The sequence below is a fragment of the Acanthochromis polyacanthus genome, chromosome 4 (assembly GCF_021347895.1).
Source record: "Acanthochromis polyacanthus isolate Apoly-LR-REF ecotype Palm Island chromosome 4, KAUST_Apoly_ChrSc, whole genome shotgun sequence".
In the NCBI taxonomy this organism is placed as follows: domain Eukaryota; kingdom Metazoa; phylum Chordata; class Actinopteri; family Pomacentridae; genus Acanthochromis; species Acanthochromis polyacanthus.
In genome coordinates, this window is record NC_067116.1 from 18,881,677 (window position 1) to 18,907,832 (window position 26,156).

The window sequence follows — 26,156 nt, forward strand, 5'->3', positions numbered from 1 at the left end:
TAGAGCTTTTAAATATGTCATCTTAATACAAAGTATATGGAGGTTAAATCAATGAGTAGACGAGGACTTTATTTGATGTACCAGTTGCATAAAAGACTACCCAAGCAGACTAAAGAAAAGATGGATAAAAGGCAAAGTTGCTAATGATCACTAACAACAGAAAAAGAGAACTAGGATGCAGAGAGAGACTGAAATTTGATGTTATGTGCTATTTATTTATCGCAGTTCCATAGTAAAGCCTAAAACAACCAGCAAAAATCAAATACTCTGAAACAATGCTTCTTTCTTTTCCTGGCAAAGCTTTCCGGCTTTCAACTGTTAAGCGTCTGCTTCCTAACATCAGCTCGAACAATGCAGTTGAACTGAAGCACAATACAAAGAACACAGCGCGGCTTGAGCATTCTTTTTGTTTACTGCGTTGTTGTTCAGTCACGTGCAAAATACCAGCTGTGACTGCGTGCTTGGAGAAGTCTTTTAGTTCCAAGCATTGAGCTTCTAAGAAGAACTGCAGGGCTCTGTGCTGCTGGCCCCTGAGGATCTTCACCTCTCTTTTTGTCTGCTGTTTTGTCCGTTTCTGAAACAACCTCTCAATCAGAAGCGAGTGGACAAGCTTTAACTCCCAGAGAAATATGCCACAGTGAGTGATTGCAGTGGAAGCGCACAGACTTTGGCCACACATAAGCAGGAATTATTTAACTCTGAGCTTTTCTTTGGGCATTTTGTACACACCCATAAATGGAGCTTGTGAAAAACTGTTTGCAGTGTGGATATGTAGAGAGAGGCTTTGGCTTTATAGCTTATGATGAGTGTTTGTCACTGTATGCTTTGTTTACATCAGGTGAAAGTGTGTAACGGCAGATGTGGCCAAAACCGTGCCATTTCTAACTTTCCTAACAGGACTCGTTACATGTTTACACACAAATGTACAGTTTCTCTTCCACTGTGTTAAAGATCTGAAAGATCAGTCCACATGTGCGATTCCCTCTTCCTCGGTACACCAGCTGTTAGCCTACCACAGCCGGCAATGGCTTGCTTTTTCAGGCTTTTATATCATGGCTGTAGGGGAAAGGTTGTTTTGCCCGACTCTTGACAGCGCTTCAGTTGTGTTCTTGTGTTTTAATGCGAGCAGCGATTTATTTATTTATTTTTAACAAAGAAGGAAAAACCCAGCTGTTTTCAAGTGGACTAGCCTATATGCTGACAGGGAGACTTAAGCTGATGTATGATATGTAGAACTTCACCATACCACCAGAATTCTGCCGTTCAAATAAATGTAAATTCACGTTACAAGTTAGACGGTATTCTGCTCACTCACTCCTCCTTCACCCCAAAAAGAAGCCATGTGTACAGCTTAGATCAGCTTACTAGCCATAGCCAGGGTTTTGGGTGGCCAAACGGGATCAACAAAACCCCCTGGTGCCTGGCACAAGCTGTACAGAACACACACATCCTCGCGCAAGCACACACAGACGAATTAGAAAGCATCACTGCCATCCAGGGACGCTCTCCAAAAATGCTAATTTGGTGTATTTGACCTGTTTGATCAGCCTAAATTTTTATAAGCATTCAGACTTTAGGAGAGTATTGAAAGACAGTCCGGCTTGTGTGAGGTTAAAGCTCTGCTGTTGTCGTGCTAAGCCAGGAGTTCAGGCCATTTTATTCTGTCTGTAGCTGGCGGCAAAAAGGGAAGGAGAGAAAAGAAAAATAAGGAAGTAAGCAAGCAATATCTGAAATATTAAAGATGCCTCTCACACACAAATAAATGCATATGTGGCCATGCATCCTGTCTTTGTGTCTCTTTCCCACACAGACACACCCTTCTGCCTTACCTGTAGGGGCCTCTGGGATGAGGCTGATCAGGTCTAAATACCCCTCCGGCAGGGATGTCTTTGATGGCTGTAGCCCAGCCTAATTTGAAGTAGGGCTCATCGGAAGCTTCCCTGTGGGACACTGGATCAAAAAACAGCCAGTGGAAAGAAAGCTGGGCCTGGAGGTGTGTGTGTGTGTGAGAGAGAGAGAGAGAGTGTGTTGTTGTGGATGGCCAGTGTGTGTGCAAATGTGACTGTGTAGTGAGTATGTGAGTGGATGTGTGTGTGTGTGTGTGCTCACCTTGCTGTTTGTCTAAGAACTGCCAGTTACAAACAGTGAAAGAGGACAGAGGACGGGGGAGTTACCGACAGTTCTAGCCAAGGAGCCAGCATTTCCATTTTGTTCGCTGGAAGCCGAGTGTGAAACTTTGATGAAGAGCAATTTGCATCTCTGGATGGCTATGAAGAGGTTGGCTTTGTTCGGTGCCACCGCAAAGCCGTGCCCGCACACTGCTGGCTCCAAAACCTGCCCACCCCATCACCGACAGCCACCCACCCTCTGCCCTTCACCCTCCGCCCTCCTGGCAACTCCGGCCAGTGGCTGTTCTAGTATTGTGTTGTGTGGCCAAGAGCACCTGCTGGGAGTCCTTTCATCCAGCCTCCCTGGGGTGTTTCAAAATGATCCGAGGGCACCCCCACAACCTCTGTACACACACATGCCTCAGATCAGACAGATAGCTGCAGATACAGATGCAAATGTGTGTCCGCATGAAAATGAGGTAGTCTGTGGAGAGATATAGATCACATGATTCGTCTTTGACCTCATGGATAGGAGAAATGAGCAAAAGGTTTAAGGTAACCTCCATGTATTATTTCAAAGGTGCGTAATGCTCCCCACTTTGAGTTTTGCATAATCTGAACAGCAAATGAAAGGAAGGTTCCCCACTGTCGCGTTTATTAAAACTGAACAAATAGTCCCCTGTGACTGTCTTGAAACAGAAAAACGGTTAATGAAGGGGGATGGTGTGAGAGACAGTGGAACAGGAGAGAAGACAGGCTGGTTTAGGATTTGTGTGTTCGTGTGGTAATGGGGCTGAGAGGCAAGTGTCTGGGTTGTATTTGTATTCTGTTGGCCCGGGGTATCCGTGGATACACCTAGGTGACTGGGAAGCATGCAGAAGGAGGAAGTGGGAGAGCAGTTATTTCTCCAACGTGCCTCTGATACCCACGATGATTAAAAAGAGCCACACAGTGTGAGGTAACTTTAGGTCATTTCTGTCCAAAACATGCTCATCTGTGGTTGCATCTGCACAGATTTGCTTTGTATGACTTGTGTGTGACTGTAACCGCGCATCTGTTGCAGCTAATTTTTTGAAGACGTTTAAAGTTTTTGCATCTCCGGAAAGAGATGAAAAGTTCTCCCTGGTAAATCCTCTGCATGTTTCACTTCTCCAAAGCCTCAGGTATGGGATTTAAAAGGCATAATGAGTTTTGTATTATGATAAAAACCCTGAATCGGTAAGGACCATGAGATGTAGCTTGTTTTAACTGAATACGTTAAGCTAACTACCGAAGATTTGCTGACAATCTCTTAGCAATCACCAGTGACCAATTGCATCTTTTCTGCTAAAATTTAAAGCCTGACAATGTTTTTGTAACTTTATACAGGAATTGAATGCTTATATGAAACATTCAACATGGGATTAAACAGTTTCCAGAGTCTGTTTTGATGTTTTTTAGGAATAAAATTCACTGCATAACAGCAAAGCGTATGAACTTAGACAGAATTCACAGTTCTGTACTTTAATTATGGGTTCATTGCTTTCAGGACAGTCGCGTAAGCTAAAGATGTACAGGTTCTCTTCTGAAAATGGCAAAAAATTCTACTATTATTGGCATACTTTCACTAAGAAAAAATAAATACCAAGCAAATTAACAAAAATCGATTGCACAAAACACTTTTAACTTGTATAAAATGTCCAATAAATGCATCAAAATGATATTTAAATGAAATTCACCTTCAAGCCAAGAGTGACATTTCAGTTTTGAAACCCGCACAAGTATTGCTGCTCTTCTGTCTTTTTGTCAGCAGTGAGGACACAGCCATCTTGTCTGAAGGATCTTGATTAGATTTGTCACTGGGCAAATCCGATAGGGAGGCTTGGTGCTTACATTCAGCTCCACATGGTGGCCGCTCAATCGACCCGTACAATGTGAGCAGAGATGTTGTGGGTTTTGGCTGTGCAGGAAGACCAGTTAAAACCAGTAGTGTGAGTAAACAGTTCATGCAATGTTAATATAAGAGTCACACCTTAACAAGCTTAAATTAAGATTCATCACAATGAGCGGTTATTATCATTAAAATGTGTCAACACAGCGGTGTATCGTTTGTTGAGCTTTGAAAATCCCGATGTGCGCTGTTTTGATTCAAGTAACCACAGAGCGCTCCCAGCAGGCCTCTCCATTTAAAGTTAAGATGTCTCAAGATTACACCAGACAGGCGAGCTCATTTGGCTGGTTTACAGAGTGTGATGATTCATAAGCTTTAACAAAGGCTGTGTCAAATGGTTACCCGGCACATCCCTTTCTTCCCTTCTAATGTTCGCAAATCAAGTAGCTCCGAGGGCCAATGGAAAGAGCTTAGTCATTGTGTAATTTTATTCATGCAGTCAACAATGAAGGGACATTAAAGGGATTAGCTGAGGAAACATGATTACTTTGACAGTGTGAACCTGCTTGAGACAGTAGTGGAGCCCTGAAGAGGAAGCTCTTGCATTACAGAGTCACAGTGTTGACCGAGCTACCTCTGACCCTGCTGCCGAGTCATGCTGACTTGTAGCTCATTCTTCAAAGTGATGCAATTCACATTCTTTTTTCACTTTAAAGCCTGATTGCTGCTGCTTTGTGTTTCACCTGACCACTCCACTAATAATTTATTTTCTATCTGAAATTGAACATTAAAATGAATCTAGAAATAGACAGTCGACTGATAAGTTTGTGAGGTAGCATGCTTATCATTTATTCCCTGGTGGAGACGTCCAAAAGTTTGGGGTCACCCAGACAAGTTCATGTTTGTCATGAAAACTCACACTTTATTCATGTGCTAACATTATTGCACAAGGGTTTTCCAATCATCAATTTGCCTTTCATCACCATTATCTAACACAATGTAGCATTAGAACACAGGAGTGATGGTTGCTGGAAATGTTCCTCTGTACCCCTGTGATATTCCATTAAAAATCACCTGTTTCCAGCTAGAATAGTCATTTACCACATTAACAATGTCTAGACTGTATTTCTGATTCATTTAATGTTATCTTCATTGAAAAAAAATTAGCTTTTCTTTCAAAAAATAAGGACATTTCTAAATGACCCCAAACTTTTGAACGGTAGCGTACGTTTCTTCAAGTTGATTTCTGGTGGGAAACCGAGAGGGACGTGATGTTCACACAAAAGCCTAATTGTGAACAAACTGAAATAGAGGCTTTACGTGCCCTGTCAGCCAAAATATTAAACCTGCTGATAGGTAAGAGGAGTAACAATGAGTGAATGCAGTGCTCTGCTGGGAAACCTTGGGTTCTGGCATTCATGTGGATGTTATTTTGACACAAATATTTTTGCAGACACCCCAGCAGCACAAAATCTGCACAGGAACAGCTCGAGGAACACGACCGAGAGCGGGATTCCACTGAGCCAGTAAAACTCCCCAAATCCCAGTTTGATTGAGCATCCATGAAATGTGCAGTAGCAAGCCCGATCCACAGACCAGAAAGATCACTGCCAACATTTTGGTGCCAGAAACCACAGGGTATCCATCCCCAGAGCTCCAGTGTCCATCCTCCAACAGATGCTGTGGCTGATCACTGTATAATGTAACAGTGAATCTCAGTATGTAGAAATGTTCCTACACGACACCCAACAGCAAATGGTTTCAAATAGACCTGTAGCGTTGCTGACATTGTGCTTCCTGCATCCAGGAATATCAAAAAGGAGCAATCAACAAGCCATCAAAACCATTAGTGTTAGGTGGTGCAGTGTCGATCTTGAGTTTTGAGTTATTTTTTTGTCTCTAAGGTCCACATGTAATGTCCACACCCCCTATCGTTTTAGTGTCATTTCATGTGCACTGAGGGAGATGAACAAGATCTTCACTTGTCCGTAGGCACACACCCCATGTTTATCCTGAAATATTCTATTACAGACTCAGATTCAGATGTTTTGTCACATTGAGGCTTCTCCCCGAGGGACTGTGTTATTCTCTCTGAACTGAAGCCACAATCCCTTCATCCAATATGTGTTTTTTTTATTTATTTTTCTAATCAGTGATCACAAACAAAGCAGACAAAGGAAGGGACAACTGGCTGTTTGCCAAAGGAAAAGAAAAAAGGTGGAGTGAGGAAGGGAGGGAGCATGGGAGCGTGTGACGGAGGCAGAAGGCTGGAGAACAGGAGCGGAGAACGTAACGTAGAACAAATGAGCGTAGCGGGACAGACAAAAGACAGGAGGCTGTGTACAGCGTTTTGTTTTGCTGTGAGCGCAGCAGAACATAGAGAGAGGCGGGGTCAGCGTGTCACAAAAAATATTCGTGTTCCGCTGTCGCGTCTGGGAGCTCTAAGCCTTCCAACGCAGCAGGTTCGCACCCCGCTCCTTTACCTTTTTTCTTTTTTAAACCAAAAACAAATAAGAATGCAGAAGCTGTACACTGCAAGTAAACACACGCAGACACACACATGCTCCAACTCCTGGTGACCTTTGTGAGGCTCTTTGTTTCTTCCGAGCGGCAGCCATTTGTAATTGAAATGAATTCTTTTTGCTTGTCAACAGCAGGAGAAATTTGTCCCTCTCTTTTGTCTGCGAATGCTCAGGCAGGCTTTATTGGAATCCCCACCGTACCCCGCCTCCTCCCCAACCACTCCCTCTGGCGAGTGCTGATTTTTTGATAATAAGCCCAGTAGTAATTTGTCATGTGGCCCAAGCAGCAGCGCGCGGCATGTGAGCGGTTTGGGACTTGAATGGCGATGGTGGAAGTGCAGGGCCACGAGAGGGGAATTACGAGGCTCACAGCGAGCGTCGATTCATGCGGCCAGCGGGAACGTTGTTTGCTAGTGCAAGGCTTTTTCTTTTTGTTTCGAGGAGGGGAGCTGCTGAAACGTCGCCCGTTTCTGCTTGTCAGTCACTCACTTGCCAGAAGAGTAATTACAGAACGCAGTTTATGAATTTTTATTTTGCCACTTGAGCGTGGCTGCCGCACGCCTGACAATTTGGTTGTAGAACGTGTGATTGCCACAGATTTGTAAAAGTGAATTTAATTGCTATAGTCATCAAGGTTATTAATCATTTAGCGATTGCGCGTTGATAAAAAGGGCTGGATGAATGGAATAATCCTTTTAAGATGAATATTTTAGCTCCTGCACGTCGGCTTACATTTCTACGAGAAGCGCTGTTTACCTCTCTTCATGCTGTGGTCTGCAAAATGCATTCAGTGTAGGCAGCCACACACAGAGCGCACTTTATTGTACATTTTGTGTGTGTGTGCATCTGTGTAGTCACAAAGGGGTGGACCAAACGGAGGTTTCATATAGTACTGTATATCCCCTCCTCCCAGGCATCTCGAAGGTTTTATGGCCCCGATGGGACAATTATGTTATATGTGTGAGTGAACAATTGCGTAGGTGTTCATTTGTGTGTGTGTGTGTGTGTGTGTGTGTGTGTGTGTGTGTGTGTGTGTGTGTGTGTGTGTGTGTGTGTGTGTGTGTGTGTGTGTGTGTGTGTGTGTGTGTGTGTGTGTGTGTGTGTGTGTGTGTGTGTGTGTGTGTGTGTGTGTGTGTGTGTGTGTGAGATGTCTCCGGATGTCTGGAGGCAAACTGGTAGCTCACCACATTTACACTCCATATGTTAAAAGTGAATTTTTACTCCTATTGTGTTGAGGTTTTGGCAACACATTGTTGTTAACACCTTCACACGAATGCTGCATTGCCTGGTGAAAACATACATAAACAACAAAATAGGGCTGAACAATGAATTGGTTTCTAATGGAAATTACAACGTACAGCACATGCGACACGCCTGACCCAGGGTTTAAACTGTTTTCTCGCTGGTTTTACGAATTCATGCCATCCTTGTTTTGTGACGGTTGTTCCGATGGTATCCTAAGTTGCAATGCTCCATAATGGTGAATATTAACAGCGACAGGACATTCACAATCAGTTTAAAAACCACAGTTAGATACTTTCCTCCCATTTTTCTCCCCTCCAACAAAAACAAAATCAAGAATGAATGCCAAGAGCAACTTTTGATGTGTTGCATTTGTGCTGTCCATTATTCAGCCCAGTGTTATAAGTGTGTCCAATCTCCAATAAAAGCAAAAAGACATTTCTTAATTAACAGGCAGATTTGCCCCTTAAACTCCTCAGCTGTGTGGAGTTGCTTTATGATCGTTCTGTGAAGCTTCGACAGATCCCTGGTGAGTGCGGGAGGAGGTGTGGGATAAAGGATTGATAGCTGATATCATTAAAACGATGACCCTGTCTAGGAAAGTGAGCGTCTGATGGTCTGATGAGATTGGATTGTTGGGGCGGGACATGGGGGAGGGGATCGAGTGTGTTTCCATGTGTGTGTGCAAGTATGTATGTGAGCAACAGGGCCGGTATCGGTGTCTGAGTGTTTAATAAATCGATGCAGGTCAAGTCTGAGAGCCGGATGTCACCCAGATGGCCTGTTGTTGGGGGGATTTTTAGTGTGTGTGTGTGTGTGTGTGTGTGTGGCGGTCGGCAATACAGGAGCAGTGAGATTTCTCTGTGCATATGTCACTTCTAATGAGTAGTGCTCAAGCAGAAAGATATGACCTCATAGAGTCCCCAGACATCTCGGAGAAGAGCACCATCTTTCTCGCCCCCCCCCCCCCCCCCCCCACACACACACGCACACACGCGCACACACACACACACACACACACACACACACACACACACACACTATATTTGCAGGCACCTATTAAAATGCCCCCACTCGCACATGTCCCTTTTATCTGTTTCCTTGTGATGGACAGAATCAGTACGATGTGACAACCCGGACTGCAGCGGTGCTCAGAGAACTCCCCTGACATAATCATTTGAAAGACTGATCGGCTTCACAGTGTAAAAACAAAAACAAGCCTGGGCCTGTTGGTTTCTCCCTCACCACGTGCTTTCACAATGGCCTCTTTTGTGCTGCTCCTTAATTAGCAGTCTCTGAGGCTGAAACACAAAGCCACGGCTCTCACGTCTCTTTGACGAGGTATCCACTCCATGTCACAACAACCAAAACACTCACGTTTGTTTGTCTCCAAAAGCAAGCCAGAAGTCTTGCGGGCCACCTGACATTCGGAACAGAGGAAGGGTAGGAAGGGATAATGGAGGGTGAAGGAAAAGAAAGGATGCTGTGAAGAGGACCGAAGTGGAGGGAGGAGAAGGCGATCAATTTGCTACGTATTTGTGTTTAGTTTTAAGGATTTCTGCAGTATGAATGTGCTTTGAGATAATCTATAGGAGCTTTGGTGCCTTTGTTGTTAATGCATTGATGAATCAAGAAAAGAAGGATGCAGCATTAGTAAAGAATGATGATACTTGTATTCTTGTGTAGAGAACTGTAACATAAAAGGAGAATATAAGGCTGCTATTCCTGCAATTTCATCCCATCATATCTGATTTGTTTCTGATTCTATCTTTGATCATCCCTATGTTTTTATATCTTCTTTCTTTTCTTTTCCTTTTTTTTCCCTTTTGTGTCCTGCTTGTTCCCCTTCACTTCTAAGCTGCTTTGCGGAGCTGTAATGCTCCACTTATGTAAGGGGGAGCGAGGATCCGGGACCCAGGATGTGACAGGATTTGGGAGGTCTTAGGCTTTGGCATCCGGCTCATGCAGACACCGTCGCTCTGGGAGTTAAACCCCGGGATCTGGGAACAACACAGAACCACGATGATAATGGGATAACATTCCCGCAGTGATTTTTCTCTTCAGCTGGCCAAATTAATGAAGAAAGGGGGAGGAAAAAAAAGGCGAAATGGACCACATCGTTGCTAATTGTCAAAACCACGGGGTTATAATGTAAGCTTCACTGAGTGTCAAAGTACAGGAATATAAATTCTAAAATGCATAATGAGCAAAAAATTGGGAGGGACATCATCAGTTTGGAGTGGTCTCATGAGGATTTTGCATGATTCAAGAGCACCACGCACTATTATGCATGATGCTGTAGCACAGAGCACGCCGCGGTAAAGTAGCTGAGAGGTGTCAGTCTGGGGACGTAATGTGATCAAAGTGCTGCTTTTTTAGAGAGGCACTGATGCTGGGAAAAAGATCAGCAGTGTAACCTACTATTGCATGTCGTCCATGTAAGTTGTGACACAAAAATTATGAATTGTTCGGCGTTTCTTCTTCTTTTAACCCCAAGAAATTTCTGTTATGTTTTTGCTCGCTGCAATATAAAGTCCTGCATCTCAGAAGGTGACATGGCTGCAAGTAGAGAGAATGCAAAAAATTATTATGTGCACTCTAAATCACAAAAAAAGGCAAAGACAAAAGTTGAATTTTCTAATAGTTTAGGTAGCAAAAATAGCAAAAACCTGCAATCAACACGTGCAGCCTTTGTGCTTACAGGTGTTGCCAGTTTTTAAAAAAGTGATTCTACATGTTATAGATATTTTTATAACAAGATTTTCTTTTATTTGCCATCAACTTGCTCCTCTATGTGATTTTTGAGCCAGTTTATCAGATTTTTTTTCCATACTTGTCTCCTCTCCACTATTCGTGCTTTTTTTTTTTTACATGATCTGATGCAAACAGTTCACAGTTTTAGTGATTTTATAAATTCCTATTATATATAAATTTCAAAAAATGAATAAGATTGCAATTATTTTAAGCTGACTGTCAGACAGTTGAAAATCTCATAATTCTCTCTGATAAATGGGGTAATGGTAATAAAAGGTTAGCTTTATTTTCAAAGACTGTTTTAAAATTGGAGACTTTCACACAGGCAGTAGAAGAAGGAAACAGGAATTAAACAGTCATCTCAGAGCACTAATATTTGACCAAGGTGTTAGGCATACATGGCTGACTCTAAAGGCGTGCCTTTACTTCTTCTCTCTGAGCAAAGAGACGGCCGGCTGCAGGACGAACAGAATGTGTGTGTTCCTTGTGACAACTCCTTGCCCGTGTGCATTTATTTGTTGCAGTTAGGTAATGCTGTTTTCACAATGTCTCAAAACTTAATAGTGTCATTCATATTATTATTATTATTCAGCACCACAGCCTCTCCCATGAGCTCCTCTTAATGTTAATCCCCATCACAGCAGAGTGAGTCACATAAAGGCTCTTCATATTTCTCTGGAAGCTTGGAACACAGAAAGTGGTGCAATCTGTCTTCTTAAAATAAGTAAACAGATGCAGACTTAAGCAGAGGTATAAACAGATTCATGAGCGCACAGACACACAGGAGAGAGATTAACCTCTGTGAAGTAGCTGGAGCTGCACAGGCGTTACTTCCACAAAGCGTCGGAGTCGCCTTGATTAATTGATCGCGTTTAGGAATTTGTCCTTTTGAAATCCTCTGCATGTGACTGCTGCGTGATGTGTTTATTGTGTGCCACTTTGTTTTTGCGCAATCCGTCTTCATTTGTTAGATTAAAGGGAGCTATTTATTCCTCTAAAGCGTGACGACACCTGCTTAACAAAGATTTCCGCAACTCGTTGGAAAGTAGAGGATTTTACTGTTGATTGACTACTGCATTGGTCCCAGAGAGAAAGAGGAGATGTTAAAACAGTTGAGTAAGACAAATACTCCACCGTATGCTGCTACTTTAAATATTTTAGAAAGAGCATTTAGTACCAATATTATAAAAACATTTTAGTAGACAAGAAAAGCACCCAGAGCACAGTACTCCGTCAAGGCTGCTTCATTTCCGAATGGCAGAAATCACGGCAGTATAGAATATGACAATTTAATGTAGATGTACCCACAAATAGAATGACCTTGCGCATGTGTATGTCATGTGTAGATACTGGATCACGTGACCTAAATATGTAGCGAGCGGCAGGAAATAATGGGACTCGGAAACACCTTCATAATTTAATCAGCTGTTCCTTGTATCGTTTCCAACAGATACGTCCCGATAAGTCCACAGCGGTGGATTTGTAGGAGGACCGCCGTCATGTGATCGTCAACAGGCAGATGAGGTTGTGTTCACTTGTTGTCATAGTTACAGTGACGCCATGCTCGCAATGATACAATAATCTTTAATAAATCTGTGGATCCACACTATAAGCCGCATCACTACCAAAATCTAATCACTTGGTCTTTGTCATTTCTGACTTTCCCTGAAAAGTTCATCCATATCAGTTAGTCTGTTTTTGAATAATGTTGCTAACAGACGGACAGACAGATGGACAAGCATACACTGATTGTGACATAACTCTGCTATTCCTTGGCAGAATAATAATGCTGCATAATATGTGTTAATATTAAACATATTGCAGCTGTAAAAAGTCATGAAAACTCACAATATATCGTTTTGCTATTGTAATTTCTTAGCACTATGACTGTAAGGTATGCAAGGTTATATCATTAACCATAAAATTAAAAAAAAATGCAACAGAAAACGGCTAATGTAATACTATGAAACAACATAATGGTTGCACTTAGAAGTGTGTACAGCATGAAATATTTGTAGAGCACCTTTCATCAACAAACACACTGCACTTTCCATAAAACAAGAAGGGCATTAAGACAAGCTATAAAAGAAATTATGTAATATTAAAAGACAGTGTAAAAGTCAGCTGTAAAGAGGTTTTAAAAAGGTGAAAATATAGAAGATAAAAAATAAATGAAAATAGAATAAGACAAATTAAATAGCAGAATAATGGCTATGCAGCTACAGGGGAGAGCAAGATATAAATAATTAGTCCCAAAATTGAATTTAATAAAAGGCAGTGCCAGAAAAGCTCCTTAGCCTTGTTTTTGTAGGACTGAAAGCTGCAGCAGATGCCAAGTTTTCTTGGAGTTTGTTACAGTTATGTGTCGCATAAAAACCACCTGAGTTCATTGCACAGCAGCAAATTAGAAATATATTTTGAACCCGGAGCTTTTTGTGCTTTATAAACCTGTAGAATTTTAGTGTTTATGCCCACCTCTGGTCATTCACTAGAAGTCTGTGATTGAAGTTGGCTGAGCTCAGGCTATAAATGTTTCCCTCTCTGGAGGAAGCACTGACTTGCACTTACGTGGTGGTTTAGCAGCCAGAATCTCCCAGCAGGTACGCATCTCAGCCACAGCACTCGCCTTCATGGTTTTGATTTAGTGAGTCTTCAGAAAGTTGGAGTCATTAAATAGTATCTGTCGGGTTGATTCAGATGAGCTAATCCACCAGCAGAAGATACTGTTGTGGAGGTCACAATACTTTATCAGTGTGATTTTCCCTGTTGCAAGTATGGCAGTTAAGATCATCTATGGCAGCTCTTGTGCTTCGTCAGTTTGGATGTGTGAAGAGACAGTGCAGTCCAGTAAGTTGCTGTTTGGACTACATTTCCATTTTGAAACACAAGACACCTCTCGGTAGGTAATTATAACTCAGAGCTGTCATGAAGTAGTCTGCTAGTGGTTGAGTTGTTAAATCTGTGGTTTGTGACAGTGAAAAGAAACGGTAGCAATTAGAGCACATCAAGAAATTCATTCTGCTTTTTATCTAGTGCAATTATGCACTGATCAGCTATTTAACATGAACATGGGAATTCTCTGAGTCTTCTGTAGTGTTTCTGGCACCAAGACAATGGCACTGGATCGTTTGGGTTCTGTGGGTTGAGGTCTGGGGGCAGATGCTCAGTTCCAATTGGAATCTATGACGTTTAAAGGCCAGATCAATGCATTGGGATCTTTGTTGGGCTTCTCAAGCGTTTCATAAATAGAGGTAGGCTGCTTTTGTTTTGGAGCGTCGTTGCCACAGTGGAATGTGTTTTTCTGGGACAATACGTAGGTGGTTGGTCTGTATCATAATAGCATCCACACATGAAAGCCAGAACCCCAAGAATATTGTTTGAAGGTGATTAGGGTTCTTCATCTCACTTGTAAGACGTTAAGGTGGTATTCAGTTAACAAGTGGACAAAGCCAGCATTGTCTATATGTTGTCTGCCTGCGTTCCCTACTTTGAATTAACTGTACCATGTCAGTCACCACAATGCACTTGCATGGATATGAGGTTCCTCAAAACATAGAACTCTTTCAGCTCCTTACGTTAGTTTCTTGTTTACCTTCCAGCCTACCACATCTTCTTCGTCTCATTGAATACATAAATAGTAATTCCTACAGTCTCCTGTCATCTCTTTCATCTTTACTACCCTGAGCTTCAGCTTCCTCCTTTGCCATTTGATGCAAAGTGGCGCTCTGACTTCTGCCCGACTCCACTCACCTCTGATACACCTTATTAATGATTCACTTGTTTTTGTCCTGAAAATCTGGAGCCCACGTCTTGCCCTATGGACCTGGCTCTCCTGTGCCCAGGGAGGGAGATCATAAAATGGTAACAAGCTTCTTTGAACTGGTAGGTGGTATTTGATGTGTTGTGAGGAGCATAATATATGCTGTATTTGATCTGGCCAGCTGTCTGGATTGCCATGAGTTCACTTCACATCTCCAGCCTTTGTAGTGTGAACATCAGAGTCTCACTGCCATGTGCACATGAACCCCAGCACCTTCTTAGATTATTGGTCTTCACTTTATACTCACCTTGATGTTACACTTATACTATTTACTCATTCCCCTCTGATGTTTAGTAATATACATGCTTGATACCAACTCTAACCACAGTTTGACACTGCAGTTGGAATGGCTTACCTTTGAAAAGTTCAAGACTTTGTGTGAGAATTCGAAACATTTTTTGAGATGCTCTTATTTTTAATCAGTCAATAGGTGGTCAATTATCTCTTTGTTGCTGGATTATGCTGTGCATGTTGCAGCTGGTATTTGATTGAATAAGGTGCTCAAATCCAGAGTCATGAAGTTCAAACTTGTTACAGTAAAATAAAATGGTTGTCGATGTTTTTTTCAGCTGCTCTGTGCTATTGTTGTATTATGGTTCTTTTCCATGATATCTCTCTGTCTCTAGCTGATTATTGGGAAACTGGACATGCCTTTGATCTCCTCTAAAGACTAATATTATACTTGTCTTCTTTACTCCATCGCTGTATGTGTTTTTCGTACACACACACACACACACACACACACACACATTTCTCGGCGTATTCCCCGCTCCCTCGTTTTTTTTGTTGTTCCACCTCTGCTCACTGATTAACGGCCTCTTTCCCTCCACTGACACGCTCCGTTCTTTCGCTCTTTAGCTGATCACAACAATGTAGAGGACTATCTATTTCCTGTCCTCTTTCTCCCACGTTCACTCTCTCTGTTCTCTCCTGCCCTCTTTGCTTTTTGCCTCATTTTTCTCCCTTCGCTCGTTTTACTCGCTCGCATTTTCCTGGGTGACTTGTTTACAGCCAAAGACACACTCCACCATTTTTTTTCGGCTTCTTTTTTATTTGTGATGTTTCAAGAAAGATGTGTTTGTGTTACATATGGCTGTGCAGGGCATACAGGTTGTGCTTCCAGATTAACTCCAGGGCAGCCCTGTGCTCCTTCAAAAGAAAAGAAAAATATGCAGAACAGAAGTACAGAATGAAGCATTCTTCGTGTACCATTTAAGTTTTATGAGACTTTCATGAAGTTCTCACAATAATATGGGAATTAAATATAAAGAGCAAAAAGTTAACTTCCACTTTAAAGGCAGAGCAAAGTTAATTTTCATAATCATCAGTTGACACAGACTCTCTTTGTTCAGCGTTCACCTGGCTTTCCATCTTTACCCTGCAGTGATGACTACAGAAACCGTTTCAAACACTCAGAGGTGGCGTTCTATCTCTACTTCTGTTGCCTCAGTTTTGTTGATTTAGTTTTACAAACTGGATTTTCCATTACATATATGTGCAAATCTACATGCATATCTAGCTGTACACAGTTTGATTACTTTTTCTGTAGTGGAATATCAGAGCAGAGTGACACTGTTATCACAGTACTTACTGTGGACTCTAAAACACATTTATCTGAAGACGGCAAACAAAGTTTAAAGTTTAATTTTTCTTGGATAGTTAAGCAGCAACATTCAGGTGCCTCTTCCTCAAAGCACAAAAAGATACAAAGTCAAGGACATGAGAGGGGACTTTAGATAAAAGATTAGGTCTGTTAGGTCTTACTCTTGGATTGTGGACTACTGTTTTCAAGCCTCAGGTGTGGAATTTGGCAGTCGCCATCTTGTTTTATTTTTGTTTTTGTAGACTGAAAATGGTGAGTGAGGGGTGGATCTGACTGAGAACGTGAGGACACCTGTCAGTCACAAAGTAGCTGTGGTCTAAAATATACCTTGCTTTAGCATCTTTTTTACTTTAAATAAGACCATTTACTAAATTAACATTATGCTATATGTAATAAGTCTTAAAAATAATGATTGACATCATGAATTTATTAGCAAAATGTAAAACCAGATGAGCCGTCCCCTGCTGGTTGGTAGATAAAATGCAGCTTAAAGCTCTCATGTTGGCTCACTTTCCAAACCTCTGAGACTACATCCATCTTTTATACTATAAGAAGAACTTTCTGTTATGTAGTGGAACTATGTACTGAAAAAAATTCTCTGTATGATGTGTGGCTTACATGCATAATACTGTATACTAACACTCTGCACCCAAAAGGGATTCATACTGTCAGTAACCAATAACCACAGACTGTGTAAACAGCAGTTAATGTGCTTGAACTAAAAACCTGCTTGCATCTGAATTAACACTTACGCCGTCAAAATAATAACAAACCAAGAAACCAAAATGTCCTAAACTCAAGCTGAGGAAGTCTTTTGTTATGCACATTTGAATGTCATAAACAGTCCTCTTTTGCCAGATCAAAAGCTAGTCAACTGAGGATGCTCGCTTTGTTTATTGTGCTTGGAAGCAGATTAAAAGATGTCACTGCCTCTGACTGAAGCATGCTAAATGATCTCACTACAGCACCGGTTGTCTGTTTCAAGCCACTGTTATTCGAGCAAATCAACATTTCAGGGACTGGAGTCTACAGATCCTAATTAGAGGTGACACCGTGTTCCCCTAGCTATTACTGTGCTGTTGGATGTTTTATTTCCATTTCTCTTTCACTCCGTGTGTGTCTGTGTCTGTGTGTGTAATGGAGTGGGTAAATTGAATGACTTCGAGACAGGAGCTGACCTTTACCTGTTCTCCGGTCGAACCGCAGCGTCCCATATCATGTTGTCAGGGGTATGTGGCGTGGAATCCTAAGAAGTGTGCAGCATGTGTGTTGTTTGGATGGAGCATCAGTAGGTCGGCATAGTCGCCCATTGATTATGGGGATGTCCAGAGCGTGACCTTATTTGAATGTCAGCAGAAGATTAACACAGTGGCAGCTCCTCATAAGCATGTCCTGAGCATGTTTTGCGACACTGCATACATGATCGCTTCAATGCATTGATATGATTGGCAATATTTCAAGCGGTTTGGCTTTTCATGACCCTATAAGCGTGTAATGCTTATTTAGAGAGCATCCTTGAACTGGTCATCCACGATACTGCTTAAAATGCACTTCATTATCTCACTCTATAATTTACTGAAAAGGCGTTGAGTGTAGCACCATTATGGACGTCTGCTACTTGGATTTCTGAGCACTTTAAAGTTGTTATTAATGCCAGTAAGGATAAGTCAAGTGACAAAAATACATTTGAAGCGTCGAATTTAAACCTATTCTGTGTGATTTTAATGGGGTGTAATGTCTGTTTTGTGTATGTCTTTTAACGGCAAGCTGCCCAGGAACTGCAGCTGAATATTACATTTATGCATTCTCATGTGTCCTTGATAAATAAATAGTTTATTTGTATTGCAGAATACATCCACAATGCAATTCAAGGGGCTTTACAATGGCGAAGAAACACATTCAGCACTAGCCTAGCCGCGCTAGACAACCCACGGCAACGAATTTAATTCTCTGCCAGGGTGGGTCTAGTTACCTTCCATAAGGCTCGAGGCTGGATTCTCCTAAAACTGGCCGGACCAATCACCATGAAGTGTAGAGTCAGAAGGTGGGCGTAATGAAGTTATGACAGAGGCGTGACGATTCTGACAGAAACAACCGGCGCACAATAAACAGTTATCTTTCAACTCGGCTTTGGCCACAGCCCTTAAAGATTTGAAGCTAAAATTCAACTTGAAAGATAAACAAAGGACGTTTCATTGAGAAGAAAGACGTATTTGGACTTATGCCGACGGGATATGGCAAATCCTTAATATACCAGTTTGCTCCGCTGGTTGGGAAGCTAATGGGACTTAGCCACAATCCGCCGGCGCTCTAGGAACTCCGTCAGCCTATTCGTTGCGCTGATTGGTTGTATACCTACCCAATTGCTGCAGAGTGATTTGAAAGACAACCTTTTAGCCCGCCTCCCTCCCTGTCAAGCGGCCCTAGACCCTTGTGTCTTCAGAATTCAGAACATGGGTCTAGCGCGGCTAGGCTAATTCAGCACAGAACTTTCAAATGAATTATAGAAATGATTTAAAGGTAGACATTAAGATCATACATTAAAATTGTAGAAATAAAACATAATTAAACAATAAAAGTGCATTAAAAGTCAGGAGAATAAATTGAGCATCTAAGAGAAAGCTGCAGTAAACAATATGGTTTTCAGACCTGATTTCAAAGAGCCCACAGTTCGAACAGACCTCAAGTGTTCAGGATGTTTGTTCCACGGCTAAGGAGCATAATATCTGAATGCTGCTTCTCTGTTTTTGGTTCTGATTCTAGGAACACATGGTAAACCTGTCCCTGATGATCCAAGGGCTCTGGATGCTTCGTAAAAAAAAAAAAAAAAAAAAAAAGCAGTGAATTAGCATTCCTCGCTGCCTTAAAATGTCATTGATGTATCTGGACACCATTGCTTCTCTTAGAATGTGTGTATTTAAGAAGTCCTTTCCTCTTTTTCCATCCACCTTTCCCCAGCACACCAGCTCACCTACATCTCTGTAAACAATGTAGAACGACCATGCACCACACAGTAGTAATATCTGAGTAATTCATGTTGGAGTCCACATGTTGGAACTGGAAATCAATTCTGACAAAGAATAAAGATACAGAAAGTCCATTCCTGCAAACTGACAGGATTGGCTCCCGAAGCTCTGTCTGTATGAAAACCTGGAAGTCTGAATCTTTGTTTTTGAGAATGTTGGTACACTGCAGTTTTAAGGTGGAAATACTCAGCCACAGTATTGACTGCTTATTTTACTCAGTGTATGTCTTCCAGCATAAACCACACCATATGGACACATTAACAAGGTAAAAATCAAATTTTCTCCAGAGGGGTCTTGAAATAATATGCATCTTTCTTGATAAATAAATGAACAGAGCAGACTACATTACAGTGGGGTAACGCCCTCCAGTGAGTAAAGCCTCAACAAAACAAATCTCAACAAGGCATAAATATCTTTGGCCATATGCTGCTCTGTAAACGGCACTGTAGTCGGTTAAACACAAGCCTGCAGGATTCCCTCGTTGAAGTGTGAGTGAAGCGGAATGGCGGATAAGATATGAGAACTGGATGGTGCAGTTTAAAGGTGCACAAAGTTAGTGATGACTCAAGAATATGGATAAAATCAAGTAGCGAGCAAGCTCAGCCTCCTCCGGTCTGTCTCCTATTGCACATAAATATTCATCGAGTTCTCTATGTGGGAACCGAGGACTAAAACTAAATGTTGTGTTTCAGCTCGAGGTGGAGATGTGGTCGGTAGGTATGAGGGTTGTATAATGTGAGTGTAGTTCCTCTCTCCTCCACGCTCACTCTCATAGCTCTTAGGGCAGGTTTGGGCTGTTCCATATGGATGGCACTCATATATGACAGGCCTTGCTGCTTCAGAATGTAAATGTAGGCAGCTGTTTGTGTGCATCAGCAACTCTTGAGGAGCCTGGGAAGCTGTGCCTAGATTTTTGAACATATTAGTTTTTACATTAGTGATGGGATTTTCTAATTAATGACCTCGATCTATGTTTCTCCAACATTTAGAGCATAGCTGTGTGGAGTGAAAAGTGACGTGCACGTCTAGCTGTTCTTCACGTTCCCTCCGGAGTGTTTTAAGTGTGTATTGCTTTTTTTATTCCTGGTGTCAGTTGCTGCGCCTGTTGCAGTGAAAAATGAGTTTTATTTGAATGCTTATCTCATTACATGGAAGAGTTCTTTCTGAACTGTTGGACTGTAGACCCATCTGTGGGATTTACTCTTCAAAACCCCAAATGACTGCACTTTTCTACATGTTGTATTTCAAGGCTAATGATGATAACTATAATGTATTGGAATAATAACACTTTTTCATATAGTCTGAATATAATTTTTTTCAGAAAATACAAGCGCTGTTATTTTATTTGATTTTTTTTCTTGAGATGAATCAAAATGTCCTGCAGCTGCTGGAAATCTCCTACTGAATGTTTTTCCTATTGTGTTTTCTACCTGTGTCCAGCGCCACTTTTAAATATTTGTGCGTGCGAGTACATCATCTATTCTAAGGTTAATTAAACGCATATTTTATTTGCCCACAGCAGAAACGCTATTCAATGCTTTCTACCCCCAGAGTATGAAGGGGCCAAGGTGAATTGTATTATTTTCCATTTTGTCCCTTAGATAAGAAAAATATGAGTTAAGGAAGCGGTCGTAGGAAATTGATAGGCTTATGTTTACTAGCTTCTGCATTTTAATTAATCCTTGTGAGTGTGATGTGTTCTAACCCAGTGTGGTTCCTGCACCGTTTTGCAACCCCTTTGGTATTAAGCAAGCTGGTTGTGGAGCGGATTAAGATGACCCGTGACAGGAGATATGATATGAAGGTGAAGGCAAATCCTTATTTGTGGATATCTGGCATCGGGTTTATTGTGATCTACGGCAACACTGTGAATTTTCCTGCCTGGTACATACTCTGTGTGTGTTACAGCTGTGTGTGCTATCTGGCTTTAGGCAAAGATGAAGGGAAAGGGAAAGATAAAAAACAGGGAGGGTGGACAGAGAGAGATTGGGTTTATGCTAACATACTGGTAGGAAGGAAAGGGATTTATGGGGTCCTTTGTGACAACTGATGCCATTACACCAGACCCCACCTCTACAGCAGCTTTCCCTCTTGTCTGTCTTTTTGTACCCCTCTCTCCTCTTTCTATTTACCTTTGTCTCTGGCTCTGACTACTCGGCTATCCCTGGGGACATGCTTTTCATTTATTCTAGGCCAACACCTTTTTCAATTCCATCTCTCTCATGTCTTTAGGACTCCCCCTATTCTTTTTTCTCCCTTCATAAAATCAATACTCTGGTGCTGGTGAGTGTGTGATTGTGCACTTGTCTCTGTCTTTTTTTTCAGTCCGCCGCACTTCTATCTGTCATCCATATGAATAAAATTATACGTACATATCAGAAGCATCGGTCCCCGCTGCTGAGATGCTGTCAGTTTTTCCAGCATGTACTTCATTATTATGGCTCCCAGTTGTGCCATCAGTCATTACTCTGGCTTTTACCACACACCCCAAGACATCCAAGGCTACTCACACATAAACAACAAGCTAATAAGCTGGCGAGCTCTTCCCTTGCTAACTGTGTGGAACGCACTGCGAGGGTGGTGCCAAATCATTGTAGTTCAGCCGTTTGAATGAGAGCTGTGATGTACACTACCGTACAAAAGTTTGGGGTTGCTTAGACATATCCTTATTTTTGAAAGAAAAGCAGTTTTTTCCCATGAAGATAACATGAAATTAATCAGAAAAACAGTCTAGACATTGCTAATGTGGTAAATGACTATTGTAGCTGGAAACAGCTGATTCCTAATGGAATATCTCCATAGGGGTACAGAGGAACATTTCCAGCAACCATCACTCCTGTGTTCTAATGCTACATTGTGTTAGCTAATGGTGATGAAAGGCTAATTGATGATTGGAAAACCCTTGTGCAATTGTGTTAGCACATGAATAAAAGTGTGAGTTTTCGTGGAGAACATGAAATTGTCCATGTGACCCAAAAGTTTTGAACTGTAGTGTAGTTCTGCAGTTTTTTTTATGTAAATGTGAATCTTATTGCACATACAGGTTCAATTTGTTATTAAAAACCACATACAAAGATTAGAGATTTGATAACGTTCGAATATCTGTCTGATATTCGCCAAATTTGAACAGGCAGGTTTGCCATTTTCTTCAAACTTTTGGACAGAACTACTCCTTATTTCTACCTTATTTCACCAACATTATGCTAAGCCTTTGCCATCTCCTGGGTGCATATTTGGCATACAGACATGAGTGCACTATTGATCTTCTTCTTTAGCTCCAGAAAGTCAAATATGATTCATTTACTGTATGTCCATAGGGTGTCATCATCCAACTTACATTTTCAGCTGAACTGCGGTCAGTGGCTCACGTGAATGAAAACGACAGCGGCAATCACTCTCTCTGCTTGTCAGAAGAAAGTCACTCCGACACCACTACCACCACCACACACACACAGAGTTGTTCACGCACACACACTCACACTTTCTTGCGATTTGTCAACCCCCCTCTCTATATATTTCATCATGACGAGGCGAGGCATTGCTAGCACGCCAAGCGAGTGCTTTCTCTTGTTCACTGGCTCTCGCTGTCACGGAGAGGGATTTTTTTGCCTCTCCCCGTGACAGACCCAAGTGCTTCAATTTTCCCCTTGCTTGGAGAAAGTGACTGCACAAAACCTTTGGAGTCCACAGGCTATCAGGGAAGTGCTACACAGAGCCACAGTTGGTTCTGCTAAGACTGGACTGGAAGGTGGATCATGGGGTGGTTGAAATGGAGGAAAACCTCAGAGCCAGTCCAAGCAGGCAGTTAAACAGTGCTGCGACTGTTTGGATGTGATGTACTTTATTATTTCCACAAAATCCAACACAACCTTACACAAAAGGGGTCTAATTAAGTTGTCAGTTCACTTCTTATTCACTCTGCCTAAAGCAAACAGCTCTCATCACAAATAGCGTTGCTCATTCACTGCAGCATCCTCTTGTAAACTGTCATTCTAAGTATTTCACTTCTATAAAGTTGCAATACCGACATTATGTAACAAATCTGTATCCAGAAAAAGTATTGTATCCTCACTGTGGATTTATCAGGAGAGTTGAGACTTTTCATGCATACCAGATCTTTGTCATTTGAAAAAGAGATATTAATATATTCGATTGCATACACACAGGTGGGCAATGCCACAGCTCAGCTAAGACATTTTTTAAAGCTCTCACCAGACTTGTGGCCTTGATCTACTAAGTCAGCCTCAAAGAAGACATACCAACAGAGGCTGGCCAATCAAAGGCCTCTCGTTTCCTCATGTCTTTTGTTACAAGATGCATTTGAACACACCACCGAGGTTCCAGCTCGTAAGACTGTGTAGGCAAAACATAATATACTGAAGGTTAAATTAAAATTGGACTGGGAAATTGGTTTGAAGATTGTGCTTAAGAATTCCGCTTGACTTCTTGTAAATTTAAATTTCCTAACCTTGCTGACTTGTTAAGCGGATTATGAAACTTTTGACATTTCCTTGCCCTCAACTGTTTCACCATGCAGTTTTCAGAGGTCATTTGCTAGTCTGTGCAGTTTCTGTATATGTTGTTTTCTTGTCTCTAGTTAAACATCACCTGCAATGTGCAGAGAATTTGTGCCATTATATATCAAATATAGCCTCTAATTGACAGTTACTGCCTTACACACTACAGCGTAAATTAGCAACTAGCAGAGAGCAGCAGCACACATGATGCTGCTTTACTTTTTTCGGACATGTGATGGTTAAAATGATATAGATTAATTGATGATCAATTGCTGTTAAGAATTGAATCTATTGAAATTACATTAACCGAAGACAAGGGGCATGCTTGTCAGAAAATGTGTCGTACGCTAGCTTCAGTACCGGGTCGCACCAGTAGGTGGAGCCTCGAAATCTCCAATTTATTTGTATTTATTTTTATAGCACTCAGGGAAGGTGGTCAGTTGGGCTATGGGCGGCTCTGTGCTGGCAAGCGGAGAACATTATTGGTGTTTAGCTTGCACTGGGCCACCATGACAGAGACTTCTGTAGTGTTTAATGGCTCTCGGCTAGTGCTCATGTACAGAAAATGAGCCAAAAGTTACCAGGACTGCAGTTTTGTTTCCAAATTGCTAATTTAATTTAGCAGATTTTGAAGGAATTGCATTATCATTTGTTTTGGAGATTAATCAATTACTGATTAATAATGTGACAGAAAAAAAGAAATCTGACTGTATGCTAATATTAAATGTTTTCTCCCTTTTCACAGCAAAGAAGACGTGTGCAACCACAGACTTCGCCTGTAAGAATGGACAGTGTGTTCCTGCTAGGTGGCGCTGTGATGGAGAACCAGAGTGTGCAGACGGTTCAGACGAGGCTGATGCAATCTGCAGTAAGTAGCATCACAGACACTCTGACAGACGCACATACACACCGCTATGCAAACGGTATCATAAAAGTAAGCATTCAAATACGATCAGAGAGAAGATCACAAGCTCATAAACACACTGTCAGGTGGGTCCACACACACACACACACACACACACACACACACACACACACACACACACACACACACACACACACACACACACACACACACACACACATTTAACTAGTCTCACATGTGCTAACAGCTGTGTGTTTGCATAGCAGTGTGTGTATGTTTGTGTTTTTAATGAAATGAAAATCTACGAAAACACATACTTTATCTGAATTGCATATACACCAGCATGAAGTCAGAGTTTTTGTCTCTCTTACAGCCATGTACTCGCGTATAAAGTAGTTGACCTCCACACAGATACATGCGCACACGCATTTCCTTCAGCATAAAGAACTCCCAAGGTCGCTCATTCTCAGTGTGTCACATTTTTCTGCGCTCCAGCCGCTGTGCCAACCTTCTATTTCTTGCACATTGCCTCAGAAAATTGCTTTTAGTTGCTTTTGGGTGCTGGCTGCACCATCACACGCAGGACCCCCTCGCAGGGTTAGATCAAGGCCACACAGGGCGGAAGAGTGGATGGGATGTTGACTTCTTTAGCATTATTTCCACATAGCACACTACTTGAGAAGTAAAAAGTGAGAATTAGAAATGCTTGCTGAATTCATCTCTTCCTCATTAAGCAGCTCAAAACGCACGGAAAGATATTCTGTAAATGATATGTTCAGTTCAGTTATGCAGTGCATTTTGAAAGATCGCCTGTTGTCTGTTTAACTGTTAATAAATGTGATTAAAAAGTGTATTGCTTTATTGTAATGGTGCACTGCAGCCAATATAGATGAAATCACAGTGTTCACAATCCGTTTGTCAGTATATTGGATGTGTTTTAATAGGCAGATAAAACCCTTTATTTGACCGTCCTTTTATCATATCAAGTGAGGGATGATGAATTATACATTTGAGGCAATTTTGGAAAATGGAAATGCAGCAGTGCAGGTGACAGCTCTAATTGTTAATGAATTCATTAAGCCTGTATTTTTTCGGCTACATTGGAAAAGAATCTATGAATACACTGGACACAAGATGTCTGCTGCTTATTCCAAATATAATTTCTCAATGTTTCTCACTAGTGGTTTCAGGTTTACACATCACATATACAGACGAATGCCAAATTAAAGCGCAAACGAGAATCCTTGGCCCCTAAAGTGAGGGGATCCGCTGGCTCTTATGCTGTCTGAGACATTTTGCTGGCATGGTTTGGGTCCACTTAACCCCCTAAAGGAAAGGGTCACTACAAATCAATACAAAGTTGTTGTGAGTGATCACCTTTATCCTCTGATGAAACATTTCTATCCTGATGGGAGTGGTCTCTTCCAGGATAACAATACTTCCTTCCACAGGGCATGAAGGGGCCCTCAGTGGTTTCATGAGTATAAGCGCGATTTGAATCAAATGCTGTGGCTTTAGTAGTCACCACTTGTGGGTGATTTTTAACTCTAGTGTCAGACAGCGCTCTCCACCATCATCATAAAAGATTAGGAGATATTTTTTAGAAGAATGATGTTCTTCTTCAGTAAAGATCTAGAGACTGGAAGAAACGATACTAAGGTGCACTGATGCTGTTCTTGCAGCACATAGTGGTCTGGCCACTTACTTAAACATTTGATGTTGGTTTTTCCTTAATTTGTCACAAGTCTGTGCCTGAGTTGCACACTGGATCATGATTAACTTCCAAACTCGTGACGCCTGAAGTCACAAATCATGCTGAACATTCATTT

At 41.7% G+C, this 26,156-nt stretch overlaps 1 protein-coding gene across 4 annotated transcripts in view; it reads left to right on the top strand.

Moving 5' to 3' along the window:
- lrp8 (low density lipoprotein receptor-related protein 8, apolipoprotein e receptor) overlaps window positions 1–26,156 on the top strand; it is a 216,467-nt gene that overhangs the window by 75,983 nt on the left and 114,328 nt on the right. For all 4 annotated transcript variants that reach the window (XM_022197266.2, XM_022197269.2, XM_022197268.2 and 1 more), the window contains exon 3: window positions 24,208–24,330. In XM_022197266.2, the coding sequence (XP_022052958.1) occupies window positions 24,208–24,330 (123 nt within the window). The remainder of the gene's footprint in view (window positions 1–24,207; window positions 24,331–26,156) is intronic.